The sequence below is a fragment of the Pseudoliparis swirei genome, chromosome 15, assembly GCF_029220125.1.
Source record: "Pseudoliparis swirei isolate HS2019 ecotype Mariana Trench chromosome 15, NWPU_hadal_v1, whole genome shotgun sequence".
NCBI classification, from domain to species: domain Eukaryota; kingdom Metazoa; phylum Chordata; class Actinopteri; order Perciformes; family Liparidae; genus Pseudoliparis; species Pseudoliparis swirei.
This window is the reverse complement of record NC_079402.1, coordinates 17,807,726-17,825,454: the sequence shown is the minus strand read 5'-3', so window position 1 is coordinate 17,825,454 and position 17,729 is coordinate 17,807,726. Positions and strand designations below refer to the sequence as shown.

The 17,729-nt window shown below is 40.0% G+C and overlaps 1 protein-coding gene across 2 annotated transcripts in view; it reads right to left on the bottom strand.

Annotated features, from left to right (window-relative positions):
• The window catches only part of cdk5rap2 (CDK5 regulatory subunit associated protein 2), a 38,901-nt gene extending 28,366 nt beyond the window's left edge, over positions 1–10,535 (bottom strand). Inside the window, exons 1-4 of one of the 2 annotated variants that reach the window (XM_056432065.1) lie at positions 10,375–10,535; positions 7,293–7,348; positions 5,752–5,813; positions 4,827–4,937 (exon numbers count right to left, since the gene is read on the bottom strand). In XM_056432065.1, coding sequence (XP_056288040.1) covers positions 4,827–4,937; positions 5,752–5,813; positions 7,293–7,348; positions 10,375–10,427 — 282 coding nt within the window. In that variant the 5' untranslated portion in view covers positions 10,428–10,535. Of the gene's footprint in view, positions 1–4,826; positions 4,938–5,751; positions 5,814–7,292; positions 7,349–9,440; positions 9,720–10,374 lie in introns of those variants that run through there. The other variant, XM_056432066.1, reaches the window with a different exon arrangement.
• Between the last annotated feature and the right edge of the window lie 7,194 nt (positions 10,536–17,729).

Below are 17,729 nucleotides of genomic sequence, written 5' to 3'. Positions count from 1 at the left end.
ATCCTGTTACAGAGACTGGAGCAGTCGATTGGCATTTCAGGCACGGCACTAATTTGGTTTAAATCTATTTATCAGATCGATCTCAGTTTGTATTTGTAAACGATGACGCCGATAACCACCAACGTTAATCACGGAGTTCCACAAGGTTCTGTGCTTGGACCAATTTTATTTACCTTATACATGCTTCCTTTGGGCAATATTATCAGGAAACACTCCATAAACTTTCATTGTTATGCAGATGACACTCAACTATATTTATCGATAAAACCAGAGGAGAGCAACCAACTCTGTAAAATTCAAGCATGTCTTAAAGACATAAAACATGGATGACCTGCAACTTTGATGTTAAACTCAGACAAAACCAAGTAATTTTAATCGGCCCTGAGCACCTCAGAGATCAATTATCTGGTGATGTGGATTCTGTAGACGGCATTGCCCTGGCATCCAACACCACTGTAAAGAATCTTGGCGTTATCTTTGATCGGACTTGTCCTTTAACTCCCACGTAAAGCAAATCTCAAGGACTGCATTCTTTCATCTACGTAATATTTCAAAAATCAGGCACATCTTGTCTCAAAAAGATGCAGAAAAATTGGTTCACGCGTTACTTCGAGACTGGATTACTGCAACTCCTTATTAGCAGGCTGCTCTAATAAATCTCTTAGGTCCTCCAGTTGATCCAGAATGCTGCAGCTCGTGTTCTCACTAAAACTAAGAAAAGAGATCACATCACTCCTGCACTAGCTGCTCTGCACTGGCTCCCAGTAAAATCAAGAATCACTTTTAAAATTCTTCTCTTAACCTACAAAGCCTTGATTGGTGATGCTCCATCATATCTTAAGGAGCTTGTCGTACCATATTGCCCCACTAGAGAGCTACGCTCACTAAATGCGGGACTACTTGTAGTTCCTAGAGTCTTAAAAGTAGAATGGGAGCCAGAGCCTTTAGTTGTCAAGCGCCTCTTTATGGAACCAGCTTCCAATTTCAGTCCGGGAGGCAGACACAGTCACCTCGCTTAAGAGTAGACTTAAGACCTTCCTCTTGACAGAGCTTATAGTTAGGGCTGAATCAGGTTTGCCCTGGTCCAGCCCCTTGATATGCTGCTATAGGCTTATAGCTGCCGGGGACGTTAGGATGCACTGAGTACCTATCTCCTCTTTTTCTCTCCTTAAGGATGAATTTTCATCTCTCAATCACACGTTACTAACTCTGCTTTCTCCCGAAGTCCTTGACTTTACGCCTCATGGGGTCATCGGACCCTATGAGACGGCATAGATCCCATCTGCCTGATGGATCGCCTGGGTCGTGGAATTCCTGCTCATGACTACGCCACTGTCCTGTTGAGACTCCGCCCACTCCTCCTCCCCACCGCCATCTGCCTGATGGATCGTGGAGGTCTCCATCGTGGAATATGCCTACTATGAACTATTCATACACTCTGTCATATTCATTGAATGTATTTTAACTCTAAATCTGTCCTTCTGTACACATTACATCTATTGCATCTGTCCATCCTAGGAGAGGGATCCTCCTCTGTTGCTCTCCTCCAGGTTTCTTCCCTTTTTTTCCCCCTGAAGGGTTATTTGGGAGTTTTTCCTGGTCCGATGTGAGGTTTTGGGGCAGGGATGTCTATGTGTACAGATTGTAAAGCACTCCGAGACAAATTTGTAATTTGTGAAATTGGGCTATACAAATAAACTGAATTGAACTGAATTGAATATACTGTCCAGCCCTTTCTGGAAAACACTCGCACAACCCATGGACAGATATTCAAGAGATTCCTAGAAATCATAATCCCTGACGGTTATATTGCCAAATTAATAAATCTCAAGGTTTATCTTGAGCTGGTGCGTGTCCATAAAATAAAAATGTTACATTACACATCACCCCTCAAAAAAAAAAAAAAATATATATGTATACAGGACTGTCTCAGAAAATTAGAATATTGTGATAAAGTTCTTTATTTTCTGTAATGCAATTAAAAAAACAAAAATGTCATGCATTCTGGATTCATTACAAATCAACTGAAATATTGCAAGCCTTTTATTCTTTTAATATTGCTGATTATGGCTTACAGCTTAAGAAAACTCTAAAATCCTATCTCATAAAATTTTAATATTTCCTCAGACCAAGTAAAAAAAGATTTATAACAGCTGAGTGTTTGTCAAGGCTCAGGAAACCCTTGCAGGTGTTTCGAGTTAATTAGACAATTCAAGTGATTTGTTTAATACCCTACTAGTATACTTTTTCATGATATTCTAATATTTAGAGATAGGATATTTGAGTTTTCTTAAGCTGTAAGCCATAATCAGCAATAAATCAGAATAAAAGGCTTGCAATATTTCAGTTGATTTGTAATGAATCCAGAATGCATGACATTTTTGTTTTTTTAATTGCATTACAGAAAATAAAGAACTTCATCACAATATTCTAATTTTCTGAGACAGTCCTGTATATGTATATATATTAGGGCTGTCAGCGTTAACGCGTTAATCTATGCGATTAATTTGGCCGCGATTAACGCACTAAAATATTTTAACGCAATTAACGCAACTTTGTTTACTTCCGGTGTGCGTTGAAGTTGTTGCACTCCTCTGAGTGTCAAACCGCGGCAGTCCGCCGCCTTCCTCCTGTCTGCTGCTCGATATTCACAGAGAAACAGAGGGCGACGTGTCGGTGACGCGGGGCTGAAGGTGCAGGTGACTTCTTTTTTTTTGCTCCGCTCGATGCGCGCGCAGACACGCCGGCATGAAGCTCTGCGGCGCGCGGGACAGAGAGCCGAGAAGAGTGAACGACACGTCGAGACAGAATGACATGCTGGTGTAGAGACGATCAACAACAGACGTTTAGTTTAATAAAAGAACAAAGACGTCTTGAAGAAAAGAACCTTACATTACTTCTGCTGTAATCTGGCGCTATAGAGAACATTTCAGGGGGGCGGGGCCTCACCCTGATAGAATGGTGGGGGAAACACTGGGATGTGTCACATGCAAAAGCCTTTAAAAGGTGAATTTACTTTTTTTTTAGTGCTGTGAAAAATAACGCGTTAACTCAGTTAATCCAATTACAGGTTTAACTAGTTTGTTTTTTTAAACGCATTTAACGCATGCGCAGAATGAGCTTCCAATCCGTCTGTTGTTGGTCGTCGGGACGAAAAAAAAGTCACTTGCAAAATGAGCTTCCAATCCACCACTTCAATCTGAACTATGTCCACTCTCATGCAGACGGTCGTGCTGTTCATCGGTAATGATCCTTCCGCAGGTTCACCTACGGAAACCTTGTTACGACTTTTACTTCCTGTAGATCAGGGGTCTCAACACGTCGATCGCGGCGTAGTGTTGGTAGATCGCATGACATTAAAAAGATTGGCCTGCCCCCTGACATGTTCTCTATAGCACGTCTTTGTTCTTTTATTAAACTAAACGTCTGTTGTTGATCGTATCTCCACAGCAGCATGTCATTTCTGTCTCTTCGCGTTGCGTTAACACTTATCGATCTCCGTCTGGCGCGCCACAGAGCTCCGTGCGCGCATCGGGACCGAGCAAAAAAGTCACTTGTCAATCTGTCCACCTTTAGATTGTATCATGGTGGAGTTAATGGTTGACAAACAAGAGAAAATGCTCTGTTTAACCCTCCTGTTACCTTTACATTTACGAACATATTTTACCCTCGGGGTCAATTTGACCCCAGCAATTAAAACCTCCAGAAAATTATTAGAATTAATATTGCTTCCCAAGTTTAAGTGTGAGGTACTTTATGTTTGTTTGTTGACTACCTAAATAGCCCTTTAAATAAATAAAAAGTTGATATTTCTGATATGTTTGACACAGTGAAAACAGCCTGGGGTCAAATTGACCCCAAAGAACACCGACATTAAACATTGAATGGGGTCAAATTGACCCGAAAGGTAACAGGAGGGTTAAACATTCTGTTTAGGATGAAGATGTATTAATGTTCCATATGGAAGAAAACTGCTAAATAACTGCTGAGTTGCAGCACCATTGTATAGAAGAATGTATAAATGTATATATCCGTCTTTTGTCATAAATCTCTATGTTCTCACAAAATATACCGAGAATATCGGTAATATGTGATTAATCATGATTAATCCACAAAAACCTGTGATTAATCCGAGTAAAAATTTTAATCGTTTCACAGCCCTAATTTTTTTGTAAAATCGAGAAAATGAGCCCAGACTTCAGAGAGTTTACCAAGGCCACTGGTTCTGCTGTTGATCAGTGTTAAAGATGACAGGACCAATGGGGTCTCAAATACACCTATGTTTACTAATCTGATGTTTCACTGAAGAAACAATTTATCATCCACGATATTAAATACCTCGCTGGCACTTTATAGGTAGGAGCCTCTTTGAAAACACAGCTCTGTGTGAAGTTTTGTCTTTAAAAAAGAATACAATTAAACAAGTGTCTAAAATACACGCTGTCTGAAGGGATTACTCGTTCATTTAGAAGATCTAGTCTTTAGAAGAAAAAAAAAACTTTTAATCGCGATTAATGAATTTCAAAATGTGCGATTAATTAGTTACTTTTTTTTAATCGATTGACAGCCCTAATAAATATATATATAAAAGTAGAAGATTCCATTGTGCTTACATCTTCCTCATAAAAGTTAAACAGAACAATTAAAAAGGCAGAACAGCTGTTCTAAGGTCATAAATGTGGGCCAGCAGTTTGTGGGGTGATCTCATGATCTCAGTCAGTACCGGTAGGAAACAGAGTCACAATAAGACACTGGGGTGGGGGGGGGGGTGACAAAGACAAAAGAGTTGAATGCACATTTTTTGCACAAGAAAGTAAATACCACACCGTTTTGAAGATGTCCTCAGTGGAGTCGTCACATTTCTGTTGCAGGCGCTCCTCCATGAAGTAGATGCGCAGCTTCAGGTTAAAGTTATCTTTCTTCAGAGCTGTGATTTGCTGCAGATGATACATGTTAAAAAAGGGTCAAACAAATTAATGAACAGGGAAAATAACTGAACAACAAATAACATGTGATGGAAAAAGTTTCATAACAATATTTTCGTCTCAATCCCCTGCCCAAAAAATGTAATTAATAAATTAACTTTATTTTAAATGATTAGGTTAGGACAAATCCTAATTAAAAACAGCAGCAAAGCACTTTATCTGTGGAGAAAAGCATGTTTACATAGCAGAAAGGGATCAAGCGTACGCTTATTGTTCAAATGAAGGGAGGCCTTTATACACGTGTGTGTGTGTGTGTGTTTGAGTGTGTCAAGTTGACTGTGCATCATTGTGCTGCAGGCTCAGCACAGCGGACATCTGGTAATGGGGGTTGGGTAGACTGTCAAAGGGAGGAGGAAGAAGTCGGAACCCCTCTGTAAAAGTCTAATCATGAAGCGAGCCAAGCAGAACAAGCCAAAAGAAACGTGAGCGTGCATTCCACACGAGTCCTGAAATACTTCCTCAATTCTACTTCTACACACACACTCGTCATCACTAAATCTTCATCACTAAATATCCATAAATGGTCAGTTTGGTTTAGTTTTAGTCCGACTGAGGATCAGGTTTTATAATGTTATAGTGATGTAACGATGTGTGTATAACATTATACTGACACGCAAATGAGTCATATTTCAAGAAACCAATTAAAATATGACTCATTATAATAAAATGTGTATATCACATTTGATTTAAGCTTCTTCTTTTTAAACATTAAATCCCCACATAGCAACACCAAGAAACATTATGCCACATGATATGAATAACTCACATTCTCATAGTCCTTCATGGCGAGCGCTTTACTTGGGGACATCTTGTCAGTGAAGGATGGCGCTGAAAAACAACAGAGGGATACACGCTTCACTCATTCGCCAACACAAACACACAGGAGTGTGTTCTCTAGAGTGCAGAGATGCTGCCCTGCTTACAGGAATAACTCACTCTGCCCGTTTTCAGGAATGTGTTTATTTTAGAGATAAATTAAAAGCAGAAGTGCTGTTCACGGCATAAAAGGTGTCAGAGGTGAGGCAACTTCTGGTGGAGCTTAGACCCAGCGGCACACAGCTGATCACGTAACACTCGTCAACACGTTTCCCAACACTAACTCAAGATTCATAGTTTGAGGGCCGGACAGGAGAGCTACACCCCCCCCCCCCCTGGCTTGGAGTATCAGTTGCTTGTTTATGTAGATTTCATTTCTATATTTAGAGAAATGTTGTTCTCGTCCTTGTTGCCTTTGGTGTATGATGTCAATGTAAACATGAATCTAGACCTCTACTTATGGGATGCATTACACCCGGAATCCCTGGATCTAGTATGTGACACAACTACTGAGGAGAAGCCAGGACTAAACCAAAAATCAGAGACAAAAGGATGTTTGTTGCCATGGTTGGAAATGAATAAATATTCTAAAATTAAAGTATAATTTGGGGTATTTTCAACATGGGCCTTGTTATTCACTTTATTTATTTCAGCACAGGCTGTATGTGTTCAATTTAAAGTAAGTAAATGGGGGTAGAAGTACAGAGAGACTTCAGCTGGTATAATCATTCATATATATTACATTTGTTTTTTAAATAAAGTTGGATTTTGTGACCTCGACCTCAGACCTTGGGTAGTGTCAGTACAACTCTTTAACTATTGGAGTTAGCAACACATTCGGCACACAACACATCTTTCACGTCCTATATATTACTTTTAGGCTGGGCATTGTCTAAATTGGTATTAGTATACAATATCTAAGTTTCGGCACCAACACCACATTTTATACTAATTTAATGTATCTTGCTCTGTCGACTTGCCAACTATTTTGCCAATCAATGAACCATTTCTGAATCACAAACGTTAAACATTCCTTGGTTCCAGCTTGTGAGGATGTTCTGCTTTTCTCTTATTTATACAGTAGTGTACCTGGTATCTTTTTGCACTGTTAGTTTGACACATGAATCTGAATGGAAACAATGTCGCCTCGGTGTATGCGTGTGTGCCTGCCTGTCGGTGCTTTGCCTGAATGTATTTTTCCACACGACCAATTTGACCGAAAGCCACAGATGCTGACCTATATCTAGAAATAATTTGTTTACTGCGTTGTTAAAGCCCCGAGTTTATTGTTGGCGCACTACAAGAGCATGACAATTAATTAGAAACAGGATTAGCTAATTAACAACATACAACTAATCCCCCATCACGGCTTAAAGAACACAACTGTGGTCACAGCAACGATTCAACAGCAGCATTAATTAACACACAAGGGAGACACAACTTGAGCAATTAAAGAAAACAAAGGGAGAACAAAAGAAAGTCCTTCTGTACCTGTCATGCTGTCTGAGGAATATTCTCCAGCATCGATGGAGTCTGGCAGTCTGCAGCTGTGGACAAAATCATTTCTGTTAGCGATGCCGAGTCACCACAAATATTTGGGAAAAGGGATCACAGTTCGGTTTTTGCCACATTCATCAAACACAACTCGCATTTTTAAGAAATCGCAGTAACTGCTCTATATATCTATCTATCCATCTATCTATCCATCTATCTATCATTGCACGGTGCAAACACACTCTGATTATGATGGTTTTTAAACATAAATGCGCCGTGTTTATGCATTACTCACGCTGGCCAGTTCAACTGAGCCCCAAGAACAATCCATAAATAGCTCAAGAATGACTCTGCTTCATTTACATGCAGAGCGTCCTTTCAGTGTGTGTGTGTGTGTGTGTGTGTGCAAGACCATATGCCAGTGGCAGGCTAGCTCTCATGTTCAGACGGACAGGAGAAAAACGGAGAAACCAGTGGACCGAGAAGGCTTTCTTTAGTGGACAAGTGGACTACTGTGGCTCCGATCCGCTACGCATCAGAGTGATGGGACAGTGGCGTCACTCACGCCGTACAATGCACCAAACATCAGCAACACACATCTGGATCACAATGACACAGGGAACTAGAGCTGTACTACCAAAACACAAATATATCAATTGTTAAGCTTTCGTACAAATTTCTCCTAACAATTCCGGTTTTAAGGAGGTAAATTACAAAATAAAAATTAACTATTTGGGTTCGAGCTCATGTCGCTCAACCTTGAACCTTGATTCTAATAATATATCATTCTAGCAAAGTCGCGCTGCTGCTTCCGCGGTTATATTTTACCTCAGCAAAGATCAACGGTTTCCTTCCAGCATAAATTATTTAGATGTCATGTCGACACATTGATATGTTTTATGTTCTTTGCATGTAGAATTTAGCACAATGTGTGTTTGCAAAGCATCATAAAAATAACAAAAATGACTGTAAAATTATAAAGAAATTATTGTATGCATGATTTCTGTACAAATGACAACATTGCTATTACCGTTTTGTATTTATATGGAAAATGTGATGAGTCGGAAGAATATTACTTTTATAAATTCTTTCCAATTAAATTATTTTCAATAGACTTTTTGTGACTGGGAACATTTCCAGTGTCAGGCTGCAACAATAAACCATAAAGACACGACTCTTAGCCATCTTTGTTTTGCTTTGACACCAAGTAAACACGACAGAGATAACTAACATAAAGCACCATAATTCTGCACATTACAGTGGCGACAAGAAGACTGTACCAACTGAAATCACGTAGCACCCTTGGATTTTACAACATTGAATCACAGTTAACATTTTTGACACTGATCAAAAACAAGAATATTTTATGTCAAAGTGGTCAAGCACGTGATGCAATAAACATGAACACATGGAAAATATGCCCAGCAGGAGCACAATAATCCTCCATTTCACAGTGAAGATTAGTATGTGTTGACAAATTGTTGCATCACTGAGGTTTCACATGCTAAGCAACCCTTTCCTGTGTTAATGGAGCGGAAGCACTCTCTACAACGAGAGCCACAATAAGCGTAAAGAAACCGGCATCAACGTGTTAAAGAACTTCAATAGACACGGTAACAAATGAAAATCTCACACACAAAATAGATTTCATAAAACCATGTCTATCAGTGTCAATAACGCTGCATTTGCAGTAACCCCTGCAGCACCAAGTGGAAACAATGTAAAGAGGCTGTAAACACTGACTTCCTCTTTCTTCTCACTTTGTTAAATTTCTTTTGACAAATATGGAAGAATCAATATTACAGCTTTTAAAAGAACGTCTCTCTGACATATTTTTCTTTACTTTAAGGGTAAAATGAATCAGGTTTCAGAGTTAAAGAATAAGTAATTGACACCACACATATCAGCTAACATCTTGGATTACTGAGGCACGCTTACCACCTGGATGACCGCTTGTACACAGGACACAGTGGGGCTAGGTCATATCAAAAGGAGACGAACCAAGGACACTACAAACGTACACACATAGACGCTATAACTAGCTTTCCACTGGAGCAGAAAGAGCTATAGACCAACTGTCAGCAAACCCCAATCCGGTTAAAAAAAACACGTAGGAGCAGAGCTAATAATGCACAGTTCACCTACCACAATCACACTCTTCTCCCATGTCACGTATAGCACGAGGGGGAAAAAGCAAAACAAGTATGACATGTAACTCCACATTTACTCAGTGCGTGCAGGGAGACGTCGCTGCTTCCGTCTGAACCCTGCAGACTAACTGACTGTGAGAATTTCCGCTTTCTTTCACTCTGTGAATGACAGGTCAACAAGCCGACCGACCAATGGCAAGATTTATAACGGAGAGCAGCACCAGTAGTCTGCACGGTGTTTCTAAAGGCACTTTTCTTTTTCTAAATGTGCTCCCCGTTTCTTGGTTTATAAGAAAACTCTGATTGTTTTTGTTTTTTAGGTATACATGATTATTCTTATATATATATATATATATATATATATATATATATATTTTAATCCTTGAGTTATCTCAGCTGACAGTAAAAGACACATTATTTGCATTCGTGAGAACACTGTTCACCATTAATCAGCGTTAATTGAAGTGATGTCAGGTTAGTCATTCAGTTGCAGCATATATCAGCCTGAACTAGAACAGTCTGTGTATCTTACCGCTAGCTAGCTACAGTAATGTACCACTGCACATCATTTTAGATGTGTTATCCTTATGTTATATGAATTAATGTAACGTTAACGATACCACCAAAAGATAAACAAAAGCAATGTATTGTGAGACCTTACGATAACGTAAAAAAACGATACACACAACACGTTATAACGTGGTGTATCCAACGTTAATTAAGGGTAACGTCAGTACACCTAACGTAATTCACAATAGCTTTCGCGTTATCTCAAATGCGTAATAACTTGAGTGTTTCTGTGTTGTTCCAGTTAATAGTCGGGGCCCGTGTAGCGGTAACTAACCAGGACACCGTCTATTCACCGTGGTTCAGATTAACGGGTTAGCTATAACATTAGCTCGCGAGCTATTGTAAGTAGCTGGGTTTACCTTCCGTTGATGTCAACGGGGAGCGTCAAATCGGCTCCCACGACGGAGTCCATGACAGAGGCACACTTATATCGTGTTCTCTTGAGAATAATAACACATTTTACAGACTAAACTGAATGGAAACTTCGAAAAGCGGGACGGAATTCAAAATAGTCCAGGGTACCGCCATCACGATAAGGTAAACGTCACCATTGTGGACGTTAGAAACTGGCGATGCCTTCAGGCTCTGTAGGTAATATTTGAAATCACGACTGAAACCAGACAGAAAATGCCTTACAAATATCAATACGACGATGTTAAGTCTACAAATACAGATTATATGCAATATTTATTCATAAAACATTCCATACATAGTTTATAAACGATGCTTAAATGCAAGTGTATTGTTTACGACATACAAATAAAGAATTTACGAGCAGTAGAAAAGGCAGCGTAAACAGGGTGGATACTGGGACAACGCGATTGGTCAAGACAAACACTTTAGGGCGGGACCTAGAGGCTCAAAAATACTGAATTTGCTTCATGGGTATCCAGGCACGTCGTCGTGTTACCATCACTGACAACACACTTATAAGGAAACGCTGACGTGTTTGTATTTAGTCAGAACAATACTCCATTCATTCTCGACATATAAGCATCATCACGGCCAGACAGGGTTCATGTTACACAGAATAATACCAAAACAGGTATAGAGCATGGACTGTATTTGTCGTGAAGTGCGGCAAGGGCGATATAAATAAACAGGATACCGGTAATAACATTGGTTACTCGAGAGGCACATGTATTTATGTCAAGTGTGCGTCATGCATCCTTAACATAAGTACACAGGAACAAAATAAGTCGGACTTTTATCAGGGCCTTGGATCATTTTGTGACAGAAACAATAAAAGATAAATATTTCAATGTGTGTGTGTGTCTGACATGTTCATTATAGAGGATGTTTAAACATAATGTGTATGTGTGTGGCAATTAAGTGTAACTGGGTGTGTTGCCTGGTGGCGCGGAATAACTAACACGTACGTGCACGCTGCTGTGTGATTATAACATTTAAGAGGGCTGAACGTCCACAGTAATGACTACATCTGAGTATTACAACCTTTTAATTGACTTTAGGAAAGGGCTGAGAGATCTAAAACTTATTTGGTGTAAATCAAACAGCTGGTTCAGCTCCAAATGAAATCTATCCAGACAACAATAGCGACATCAAGTGGTTTAACTTCTAATTTCAACCGGGCTGGGGTTTATTTTCAAGGTTATCATTTATCAAGTATGATGTGCCATGTTCTGTCTTTTATTGTGAGACATAGAAGTGTAGTTTGATGCCAGTGTTTTTATTTTGCTGACCATCCTGGTATAGTTGCTCTTCCCACGGATGCAGCGTGTCTCCCAAAACAGATGTGCCTGAAAGCCGCTTTTGTACTCAATTTAAAAAAGTTCCTGTCCATGTGTGGTTCTTTGTTTGCACACAACACTCCCCCTCCTGACACTTATGTGCACAGCAATGGTGTGAAACACCCCAAACTCCCATTTCTCCTATATCTGACTACATCAATAGGATTAACAATTGAGCAATGGGGGTGCTCAGACTCCAAGGGGTCCCAAAAGCCTCTGGTTACTGCATATCAGTTGTTTTTTGGTAATTTGACTAATTGCAAATTTGTTAAGGAAATTTCACGATAAGTAATCACAATATTAACAAAGTATTATTTGGGAATGTAAGGCCCTTTCATGGAAATGAGCCCTGTGTCAACATCTAGTTAAAAAAAGACCATTTGTACTTTTTAAAATAGTCTCATGGTACATATTGTTCATAAAGTTTTAGTCCAGCATAAGAGTAATGTTTGCACCAGACTTAAATAAAACTAAGGAAGCAGACTATACATGCACACTGCAGACGGGGAGGTAGGTGTGGGGTCACTTGGGGCCAGACAGCCCATTCTAACAGATTACTCTGGCTCAACACATCCTCAACCCCCAACAAGGCAACTGTTGGAAAAACAACTATTTCAACAGGACTGTGACCTCACAAATCACAGGATGTTGGACTTTTATGGTCTGAAGGTCTTGCACAGGGGGGCACCAGGAAGTCACTGATAAGTTGATCACAGGTACATCTAAGAGAGGAGAACTTATCTTCTTATCTGGAGCCCCTTCACAAAGATAATGAAGGCCTGTTTCTGGAGAATTTAAGAAACTGCTTTGGGCCCTCCTCCTCCTGTTACTGTCTGTCACACTGTATAAAGGACAGAGGCTCAGAGATGGATCTGTGAGCAGCAACTTGGAAATATTACTTGTGCCTGATTTCAACTTTGCTTCTTCTTGCAAGAATAAATTACCTGAAAGATGATTTTACACTTGGTGTCAAGTAAAAAAAAGTATAGTCTTTACATCTTCCGCCGGAAACTATAAACACATCTTTTCCGATTGTACCTTGAATGAAAACAGATATGCACTTCAGTGGAACCTGAATGGCACTTACTTATGATATTACTTGAATGGATTACTTTTGGTATTACTTATTGTATTTCTGTCGTTTGGCTTTCTTGAAGAAATGTTACTTTCTTGATTCTTGTTGTTCTGAGTTTGTTCTCATGGTTGATGAACTTATTGTAAGTCACTTTGGATAAAAGCATCTGCTAAATGATGACAATATATTTATTTATTAAAGTTTTTCTGTTTAAAGTTATTGCAATGTAAATATTTTAAATATATATTTTATTTTTTATTTTTTATTTTAGTTAAAACGTTGGAACAGAAGAACCACTTCTTCTCATTAATAGAAAAAACACACCGAAGTATTCATTTAAAAAACATGTCGTCTCAATTCTTTACTTTTAGGGTGATTCAATTAATGTAAAGTAAAGTATATATTGGGACGTGAGCTTTCTGTTGGATCTTTATCTATGTTTCTGTTGCGACTGCTTGAATCAACTGCGGGTGTTGTATGCAGTCACACAATTCAGCAATAATTATGTTATAATAATGCCTCTTCAATCAATTTTTCAACTCTTTTCGATGATTCTCTTTATAAATTACTAATATTATTTATTCTTCTAATATTTTAATTGATTATTATTACCTGTGATGTATTACTATTTATCTGTTCATTGTTTTGTTGCAAACCGCTGCTCGTCTCGCAGTCAGAACGGCAGCTTGGTCACATGACGCGCTGAATAGTATCCCTCCCGTACTGCGCATGCTCGAGAGCTGTGCGGATGGTTGTGAGTTCGAGCCCAGCCTCGGCACCTGAGGTCACGTGTGTTTCAGCCGTCTCATGTTAGGCGAGTTTCATCGGACTTAGTGGGTTCCTTCCCGTGACGGTTGTCACCTAAAACATCCTTCAAAACACGATCACGTGACAGCTCTCGAGCACTAGTTTTGCCAATAGCAACGACTCTTGTTTTTAATGATGGAGAAATATTGGCTATTACTGGAAGTAGGACGCCATGACAGAATGTGATCCCCAACGGTCACGTGTGCGTACGTGACGCGTCGGCTCCGAGGCGGCGAAGCATTTGTGAGTCTTGTCGTTGCGTGTCTTGTTAGTACTTGACAATGTCTAAGAGTATATTCACTATTCTCACCATTAATTGTCTGCATTGCCTGTACTAGGTAGGTACACCAAAAAATCAATAGGTATAATTTAGAATGATACACAAACAAAAGAAACAAAGAAATACAGAATAATTGTTGATAGTCCAATAAATATCCACAAAGAAATAAGAATACAATTGAATATGATTGTCTGGTTCATGTTTTCTGTTTGATTTTTGTTCTAAAAATATAAGAAAACACTTTAAATCTGAAGACTACTGCCTAATAGTCTTCATGTTGCCATTGTAATGACAATTGCTCGTATCCCGTAAGGCTCAATAAGGATATTTATTAGATCTCAAAGCGGCCCTGAACTCACCATCTGCATAACAACAAACAGCACAGAGATGGTGTTTTCAGCACAGTCGTCTTTTGAGTCTAATGAACATCATTGGCCACAAGAGGGCCGTGCAGGAGCATCATCACCATCATACTCTGTTTCAGGGACCTGCTCACCCTTCTCCTAAACCTAACTCAGTTTATAATATATAATAATTAGGGCTGTCAGCGTTAACGCGTTAATCTATGTGATTAATTTGGCCGCAATTAACGCACTAAAATATTTTAACGCAATTAACGCAACTTTGTTTACTTCCAGTGTGCGTTGAAGTTGTTGCACTCCTCTGAGTGTCAAACCGCGGCAGTCCGCCTCCTTCCTCCGAAAAAAAGTCACTTGCACCCCCCCCCACCCCTGTGTATACATGTATATATCCGTCTTTTGTCATAAATCTTTATGTTCTCACAAAAATATACCGAGAATATCGGAAATATGTGATTAATCATGATTAATCCACAGAAACCTGTGATTAACCTGATTAAATTTTGTAATCGTTTCACAGCCCTAATATATATATATATTTGCATGGGGGGGGGAATCTAAAATGAAGAAATAAAGAAATAATAAAAATTTAATATATATTTTATTTATTATTTTTTTCATAATATATATACGATAAACGTATTTGCATTTTTTTAAAGTTAAAAAACAGTGTTCAGCCTCAGTTGTTGCTTACTCAGTGAGCCCGTACTGCTCTCGAGAGGCTTCTTTAAACCCTCGGCTCGCACTCGACCTGCAATTACACCACATGCGCTGTAGGGGCCAATCTGCCCCCTGGAGGCCAATGTCGCCGCTGCACGCTCCCTATAGCCATGCTCGCAGGTAGGGCTCGGGCTCCGATGCCGTTGCCTGAGCCCTGGATGCCTCCCGTGGGTATGTACAGGCCCTCCTGAGCAGCGACAAACTGAAACCCTGGCTGAACTACAATATGACAATGTGTTCCAGGGCTATTTATAGTACTGCAATCAACCACCATTCTCAGTCACGGTGCAAATATTTTAAATTGTGTTAACATTTTTGTTGTTGTTGATGTGTGTGATATATTCCAGAGCTCACGGTCACTTCGCAGAAACCGTCCGCACATTTCCCAATGCTTTAGTTTGAAAGTTATTTGCTTTTTGATGTGGCTGAGTTGGCTACCCCGGAGCATTGTGGGTAATGGTAAGGTCCACTCGGATTAGGGCTTTGTACCGAAGTACTGTTAGGATGGTTTGGACCTTTTTTGGTGTTACTTTAATTCTACCTTTACTGCAGCAGTGAAGAGAAATGAGTTGCAGTGCCGTTTCCAGCCACACCGACACGCTGTCGGACCGGTAGCTTCTGAAACGGCCGTGAACACCAACTGAAAATCCGCCATCTTGGATCGACGCGACGCATCTGATGGCTGCCAAACGACCTGATTACACATCGCTGTCTGTTCAATGCACTATGTATTGTAACGTCTCGGACGTTATGGCACTGATGACACGGAGACGGGACGACGTCATTAATCCTCACTTTATTGGGCATCCACCAACACAGACAGCGCGCTCCTCAACTCAGCAGCTCGAACGTCAACAACAACGCTTCCCGTCAACCACCCTTAACTTCCGTTTTCCGACAGGTTAACCCCGCCTCCCCTCTACTCCGCCAATCACAGGCACGCCCCCTCGACCAGCACGCACGGTGCCACACTGTGATTGACAGCCACTTCACAGGGTCGCGACAGTATTATTATTTTTTATTAGACATTATGATATATAATAATTCATATATTATATGTCACCCAATGTTTATGTAGTATACTGTTATTAGATATTATTAGATAAAGTATATATAATACATAATTATTACATATATATATATATTTTTTAAAATGTATATATGTTAGGGCTGTCAGCGTTAACGCGTTAATCTATGCGATTAATTTGGCCGCGATTAACGCAACTTTGTTTACTTCGGGTGTGCGTTGAAGTTGTTGCACTCCTCTGAGTGTCAAACCGCGGCAGTCCGCCTCCTTCCTCCCGTCTGCTCCTCGATATTCACAGAGAAGCAGAGGGCGACGTGTCGGTGATGCGGGGCGGAAGGTGCAGGTGACTTTTTTCTTTGCTCCGCCCGATGCGCGCGCAGACGCGCCGGCATGGAGCTCTGAGGCGCGCGGGACGGAGAGCCGAGAAGAGTGAACGACACGTCGAGACAGAATGACATGCTGCTGTAGAGACGACCAACAACAGACGTTTAGTTTAATAAAAGAACAAAGACATATTTAAGGAAAGAACCTTACATTACTTCAGCTGTAATCTGGCGCTATAGAGAACATTTCAGAGGGGGGGGGCCTCACCCTGATAGAATGGTGGGGGAAACACTGGGATGTGTCACATGCAAAAGCCTTTAAAAGGTGAATTTACATTTGTTGTACAAACGAGAACATGAGCCCAGCCTCCAGAGGGTTAACATGACATATTTGTCAGTTTACCAAGGCCACTTGTTCTGCTGTTGTTGAATGTTAAAGATGACAGGACCAATGGGGTCTCAAATACACCTTTGTTTACTAATCTGATGTTTCACTGAAGAAACAATTCATCATCCACGATATTAAATACCTCGCTGGCACTTTATAGGTAGGAGCCTCTTTGAAAACACAGCTCTGTGTGAAGTTTTGTCTTTAAAAAAGAATACAATTAAACAAGTGTCTAAAATACACGCTGTCTGAAGTGATTACTCGTTCATTTAGAAGATTTAGTCTTTAGAAGAAAAAAAAACTTTTAATCGCGATTAATGAATTTCAAAATGTGCAATTAATTAGTTAATTGTTTTTAATCGATTGACAGCCCTAATAATAATATATACATACTATTATATGTTTTATTATATATACTATATATAATAACAGTGTATTAAATAGACACTGGTTAACATAATATATATACGATAATATATGTATTATATATACTATATCTAATAATATCTAATAACAGTATATGACATAAACATTGGGTGACATATATGAATATGAATGATTATATATCATAAAAAATAATAATACATAGTGCATTGAACCGACAGCGATGTGTAATCAGGTCCTTTGGCAGCCAGGAGCCGGGTCACGTGGATCCAAGATGGCGGATGTTCAGTCGGCGTTCAAAGGGCCACCTGTTCACGGCCGCTTCAGAAGCTACCGGTCCGACAGCGTGTCGGTGTGGCTGGAAACGGCACTGCAAGGAGGAATCAAAGTAACACCAACAAAGGTCCAAATCATCCTAACAGTGCTTCGGTACACAGCCCTAATCCGATGAGACCTTACCATTTACCCACAATGCTACGGGGCAGCCAACTCCCAACTCCGCCACATCAAAGAGCAAATAACTTGACAACTAAAGCATTGGGAAACGTGCGGACGGTTTCTGTGAAGTGACTGTGAGCTCTGGAATATATGAGACACGTC